The sequence below is a fragment of the Sinocyclocheilus anshuiensis genome, unplaced genomic scaffold, assembly GCF_001515605.1.
Source record: "Sinocyclocheilus anshuiensis isolate Anshui unplaced genomic scaffold, SAMN03320099.WGS_v1.1 scaffold330, whole genome shotgun sequence".
NCBI classification, from domain to species: Eukaryota; Metazoa; Chordata; class Actinopteri; order Cypriniformes; family Cyprinidae; genus Sinocyclocheilus; species Sinocyclocheilus anshuiensis.
The window spans coordinates 360,206-367,229 of NW_015547689.1; the positions used below are offsets into that span (position 1 = coordinate 360,206).

The 7,024-nt window shown below is 40.9% G+C and overlaps 1 protein-coding gene across 4 annotated transcripts in view; it reads right to left on the reverse strand.

Moving 5' to 3' along the window:
- Positions 1-7,024, reverse strand: part of LOC107703515 (cell adhesion molecule 1-like) — a 345,884-nt gene that overhangs the window by 50,642 nt on the left and 288,218 nt on the right. For all 4 annotated transcript variants that reach the window (XM_016506153.1, XM_016506155.1, XM_016506154.1 and 1 more), the window contains one exon: positions 3,215-3,311. In XM_016506153.1, coding sequence (XP_016361639.1) covers positions 3,215-3,311 — 97 coding nt within the window. The remainder of the gene's footprint in view (positions 1-3,214; positions 3,312-7,024) is intronic.

The window sequence follows — 7,024 nt, forward strand, 5'->3', positions numbered from 1 at the left end:
ACACCTGTGGTTGAATCTGTCCGAGTTACAAGATAAGGACAGATTCTTCCTGCTGGATGCCCCGCTATCGCCTTCTGGCCTCTTCGGCGGCGCAGTAGACACTGTCGTCGAGAGGTTTCAGGAGGCGAAGAAGCAAGCGGCGGCATTCCAGCGCTTCCTCCCTCGCTGGCCCCAGGTATTTGGGACTGCTGAGCAGGAACAGTCCCAGCTGTCTAGCTCCTCATATCGCCAGACCCAGAAACAGAGCGTCGCGGCCCGTACTCCCCCGCAGAAAGATCAAGGGGCGGGGCGGCGCTCTCGGCCGGGGCCTTCTAGACAGAAAACGGATCTGCGGACCGTTATTATGTCTAAGAGGACCTCGGCCAAACGGCCCTGACAATTCCACCGTCAGGGCCACGAGGGCAGCCCACCACGGGGAGGAGAGGTACACACCTCAGCACACGGTGCCCGATCCTCCTCAGTGCCCTCGGGGAGACTTACTGATGCCCCTGCCACCCTCGGTGCTTCAGGGCCCAGTAGGCTCCGGCGAGCAGGCTTCAGTACGGTATCTCGCCGAGGGCGTTCCCAAAGCATTCGACGCGGTGTCTCGTTCCCTTCGGGGAACCATGGTTACATACGTAACCTCGAGACGTTTATCTTATTATGAGATAACGTGTAATGTCCATAGTTACATCAAACTCAATCACTTGCATTTATCAATCTTTTGCACTTTATCCATTCATTTGGTAGTTGTTAGTTACTCTTTTCTATCCCTTTGTTAATAAAACCCCTTTTATTACACTTGTGTCTTCCTTGTGTTGATTATTCAGTATGAGGCTCTACAAGTTAACGATATCCCTCAAATCCTTCAGATTGGTCAGACTACAACTTCCTAGAATTTATGTAATTCTTATTTATTCAACAAACTTCCATGATTGTTCTTTATTGTCAAGGCGAAATTCTTTGGCTTGTGCCCTGTAAAATAGTGTGACCAAAACTAAATATTAATATTAATATTTAAGCCCAAAGCCATTGCACTGGAGGTGCTACTTAGATCTAAATTCACTACATTTAGTGGTGCCCCGTGTGAGGCTATCCAACATTGAAATCACTACAGAATTTAAAAATCCCAAGTATTTATTGATCAAAAGGTGTGGGAACCATGCTAGTAATTCCTTGGAGACAACAATTGTGTAGCAGTCTGGGAGCTTATATACATGATTTAATTTTTTAAATCTCATTTCTCATAAGTGCTGAGACCAGTAAATCAGACTTTTGGTTTTTGTATGCAATATGTTATCCTGTAAATATGTGCAATTTGCGTTGTCTGAGACTAAAAACAGCTATGGCCCTAACCTCAGAAAAAACTGAATCAGTTGCGGTCAGTTACACAGATTGTGGGATTCAACCAATGTCACAGCCTATGGCACTGGCAAATAAACTACATTTTGGCGAAGTAACAAAAAGTGAAAGGCTGTGATTTTCTCTTGTCTGCCTCAATTAACTGCCACTGTGAGCTATCTCCTTTTGTTCTCTAAACACCTGAGCTGGGCACACAACAGCCTATTCTACTTTCACAGTGATGAGCAGAATGAGCTAAACCCACTGTGGAAATATAAAAGAGGCTCTAAACTCTGCTCGGCTCTCACAAGTTTCAATGGCACTGCTGCAGTGTAGTTATTTTCCAAGAGCATCTGAGGAGGCTTTCCCTTGTTGTTCTAGTTTTTGTGTCAGTGTTTAAACTTGTTACCATCCTGTTTGAAAACCTTCACAGCTTCGAAACAAAGGACTGGTTCGCATTCAATAGCAGTTGATCCACAGCCTCTAAGGACGGCAAAACAACATTTGATGGCGAGCAGTGAGTGTGGAATCTCAAAGAGTCTCAGTCTGAGGTTAAATATACATGCGTAGCATAAAGATGCAGACGTTCCTGATATGGAAAGGGAGAAATGACCTAGAAAAAGTGCCTTACTGAGGAAGGCATGGGGAAAAACACACAGAGGAGGGGCTGCAGAGAACCTGGCGTGAGGCGGAGAATACAAATGGGATGGTAAGCCAAGCCCTGCACTGTCTGACAGTAATGACTGCAGCCCCTCTCCAAGCTTTAATGAAAATGACTTCCAATTTTCTGCTCACTGTATTGATTGTATTTTCGTCTTTATTAAATTAATTCAGGTGGTGCCTTGTCTGCCCGCAGCATTTCAGTTTGGGGATGTTATGGGGCTTGTTGAATGTAAAAACACTGGAATGGCTTTTATTACATGCGCTCACACTGGACAAACACTGACAACTCACTTTAGGCTCATGTGCAATGACCACAGAAAATATTTGGATACTTTTGGAACTGTAAAAATGTATGAATTTCACTGCATTAGATATCAAACCTACCAATCTGTAAAAATAAATAAAGAAATAAGATGATATTTTGGGGCAAAATATATAAAAAAGAAAAATCATATTTTGGAGCCACTGTATACTTTTCAACAAGGGCGTAAGTATATTGATTATCATGATCTAAATAAATGATTGATCTTGCTGGAAAATAATATAGCTTTTAAAAATGTATTTCAGCTTTGTAACTAGAAAGTGCTGCGTGTTCAATTGAATTAATTCAATTTAACAAATGCAACATTTTTTTGGGGGGCAAATTTTTAACCAAATTTCAAATTCTGTCACACACAATTGAGACTACTACATGATTTTTTTCTTTTGGCCTTAATTTAATTCTGAACATGTTAGTTTTATTTAATTAAGTACTCTACTAAATTTAAACACAGTTATTAATTTTATGTTGTATGCCAGATAAAGCAATCAATGGTCAAAAGTAAAAAGCCAAAAAATATTGTGGCACATGTGCACAATCAAATTCAGCAGAGATTTTGCCCAGCATCCTTCTCATTTTCAATGTGTAGGCAAACTAAATTAAAGCTCGTACCTTAAAACTAAAATATATTTTTTTTATTAAATGGCTTGAATCCAATTAAGCAATATCACAAAATACCTTGGAATGTCGCTTGTCCAATTTAGATCAGGACCAGAAATGTTGTATAATTAATTCCACTAAATGCTTTGTGATAGCGGTCACAAGTTTGCCTATGGGTTTTGGTAGAGGGCTGTTCTCATTGTGAATGAAAGCCCATGGACCCAGATTCATCCATATCAGAACAAACCGTAAAAGTTGAAAAGTTGCCAATATTGTCAGAAATGGAACACACAGGAGAGAGAGGTTTCTTACTGTGGTTTGCCTTTAGCCTGGCACGTCAGTTCCAGATTCTCGCCCTCTCTTATCAGGCCCTGCGGAAACTCCACCTTGATCGTCACCTCAGGTTTATCTGTGGAGGAGAAAAGTAAAGCACATCAGCGTCTTGTGCCCCCGGGCTGCATGAAACTTTAAACAGCCTTGGCTTTGTTCAACACTTGTTGGATTGTTCTCAGTCATTTGATTTGACTCTTCAGCATTACCATTGTTTGATACAAAATGTGTGCATGCTTTTTTTTCAGTGAACCTTTAGAGTCATTTAAACATAATCGATACACCCTGATGTTTGCCGTTTATACAGTCAGAAGTTATGACATCACCAATGCCCATATTCAGGTGCTTTCAGCATTGACCTTTCTGATCTGTAAGTACTGCCCTTTCTCATATCTATTAAAACGACTGGCCGCTCAATGGTTCTATTCTCCAGTGACTGGCAGCAGATAGCCCGCTGGCTTTTTGCACCTTGCATCAGCCTTGCTTCTCAGCCGTAGCTGCTACATTCAGCATGAAATGTGCTCTTCTCCTTGGCAAGTCTCAGTTCTTTTCCAATTCAGCTGGGATTAGACTTCCTGCTGTGTTTGTACAGTGCAGCAGGAGGGGTGACATTCAAACTGACGTCGGACACATAACTAACGCTCTCACGTCAAAGTATCCAGCGTTGTGTGTCTCGATACCATCAGAGGGTAGGATCTGACATACAGATTCACGTGGGCCAGTCGCTCCACATTTGTGTAAACTCCTTGCATAACCGTTTTACACCTGTGTGTCCATTTCTGGTGTCTAATAGGAATGTCTTAATGGCAAACAGCTTATGTAAGAAAATCATAGAAGACATTAAGGACCCTAGGCATTCAATGGACTACACAAGGCTGTCGCACTGCTGCTTTTGTAGAACGTGTCTAATATTAGGCAAATACTAAAAAGGTTCCCCTTTCTGCGTACTGTTATTTTGTCTAAGAGGACCTCTGCTAAATGGTCCTACCATTGTCAGGTCCCTGAGGGCAGATGGATCCTGCAGAAACGTAAATGACAACAGATTTTTCGTTTTTGAATGGACTATCCCTTTAAAGTTCCCAAGATTCATATGAGGCCATGGTGTGCTTGCCAAGCCCACCACAGTTATGTAAGTGGGCTCCACATGAGATGCGTGCTCTGAGGTTCCTGCTGTTTTCTTGGAGGTATTCATCCTCTCAAACTCACAGGTTGTAATGGCTGAGCTATGCCTTTCCAGTCCTACACTCCATTCCAATGCTGGCCGGCATCCAGCCCTCTAGTTTCTCAAAGGAACCCAAATCTAATATTCTCCCAGTAATAGAGCTTGAAGTGGCGTTGCACAGATGCTTATGCGACAGCGCTGTGTGTACGTTCCACGGATGTGGGGGAGATATTAGAGCTGCTCCCATGTGCAACTTTAATGACATAATTCGCTCACTTTGGCAAACAATGTGGGTTAAACAGTAGACATGCACTGATAGATGAAACAGCGGGTTTGTAATATAAATAGTCCAGAGTCATTAGTATGCATGAATCAGGATAAGCAGCAGACCTTGCGTTGGAGGCAGGTCATGCATAAGGGCCAAGGAATTTACAAAAAATCCACACACAGAGATTCTGAGTGTCCCCGTGGATTCAAAGGGTGAAAGATTAGTTCGCTGAAACCATGTCAAAGTCGCCCACAATAACCCCCAGATTCCACTCTTTCAATTTCACCGGCTCTTACGGCACTTTGGATAGACTGGATGCTGAGTGAACGGTGACTTCACTTTGACCTACAGATTTCACACTTTCTAAAGTGCAAGACTTTAAAAAAAAAACAAAAAACCGTCAATGTCCTAACAAGATTTATCACATTATTTCAGGGCTGGCGTTTCAACTGGCTTTTTGGTAATCGCTAAATATGTTGAGTGCTTTGCCCACTTGGTGCTTTCCTGTTTGACCACTTCTATCAACAAAAAGTGATCTGTTGGCCTTCTAGCTGTCCAAATTACACCCTGTCAGAGCTAACATTGCTGTGTCCATGATGGACAGCCTGGTCTAAAGCAAGAGAGAGAGAGAGAGAGAGAGAGAGAGAGAGAGAGAGCGGTCCACTCAGAAGTTCTGTAAGAGGAATATCCACCTGTTTGTCTCTGCTCTATGGAGACTCCTTCCATTTCTCCCCTTGTCATCTTCAAACTCTTCGCATGAAAGGCTCTGAGTGAAAGTTTCTTGCTTTGAAGCTTCCCCTGCATTAGTTCCTTTCCAAAGCTCTCTCTCACTCTCTCTCCTGGGCACACAAGCACTAAATCCACGGAAAACAGCGCCACCGTCCTCCAGTTTCTGTATAGCTGCTGTGCCAGACAGAAAAGGTCACTCTAATTCTAATAACACAATTATTGACACGAGATATTGTAGTGATTTCATACCACCGCCACCACGGAGCGTTTAATTTCCCTCAAGCTGCTGAACTGCACATCGGTGAAACTGTTTGCATGGTGTAGCTATCAATATTTCTGGCTTATTTAATATCCACAGCGATGGTTTTCTATTTTCTATTGTAAAAATGAACTCCATTAAGGCTGCTTCACTCAATGATTTTTAACATTGATTGTTTTCCCAGTTTCAGCAGCACAATTTGAAAGAAGAGTGAGCCAGACAATGACTCGTGCACCAGCTCTCCCCGGAGCATGACAAAGGCTGGCCGTGAGCACGAAATCCAGTTAAATAGCATAGACAAAACGGTTTTACATTTTTTTCTGCTCTAAGTTGGGCACAAGGGCCCAAATATCCTGCAGTTTTTGGAGATGTGTTGCCTTTGGTAGATAAAGGTCAGGCAAAGAAGCCTTTTCTGGCCATCTTCTAAACCCAGTGACAGACAAGATTAACCTCAAGAAGAATATGCTTAAGGATCGAAATAAAACATCTTTAAAAATCATATCTGAATCTGTATCACAGAAGACAGTGCCCAAGGCTCTCCTCCAATCAGAGGCACAATCTCTGTGTCATGACTGAATTACCCAAGCGCAAAAACATGCTTAATCTTTCTTCAAAAGCCAGGAGACATGACGGGGTTAATGTCTGCTCTCACAAGGAAAAAGATAGACCTGACTGATTTCTAACACAAGGACAAAGATAAGAAAAATCCTAACTCTACTCAACTCTAAAGAAAAAAGACAGGAAAAAAACATACCTTTAGATAGTTAAAAATATATCATTAGGTATATTTACATTATTAATAATGTTACCATAATAAAATATTAATTTAACAATACTAATTCTATATGTATATATTTAAAATGCTGTCACATCCTCTGCTCACTCACATTGTACTTATACATAAATAGCCAAGATTTAACTTTAAATATATTTAAATGACTAATATTTACATAATATAATATTAATATTTAATCCAATAATAATGGGTAATTCTACAACTATATTTAGAATGCTGTATATTTAAATTGATATCGTCCTCTGCTCACTCACACTGTACTTCAAAAAAAAAAAAGAAAATATATATAAATATACAGTCATGGCCAAAAGTTTTGGCAGTGACATAAATTTTGTGTTTTGCAAAGTTTGCTGCTTAAGCTGTTGTGGTGTTCATTCATTGTTTCTAGATTAATGTGTAGAGTGATCAGATGCATTTTAAATAATTGCTAAAAGCTTCATTGGCCAAAAAAATTAGCGTTTCACAAAAACAACTAATTTCACTGTTTTTTTATCCTGACACAAAATGCTAACATTAATTGACTAATCATATCAGCAGCACATGTGAAAGTGTGAATGAGTACTAGTCAGGTTAAATCA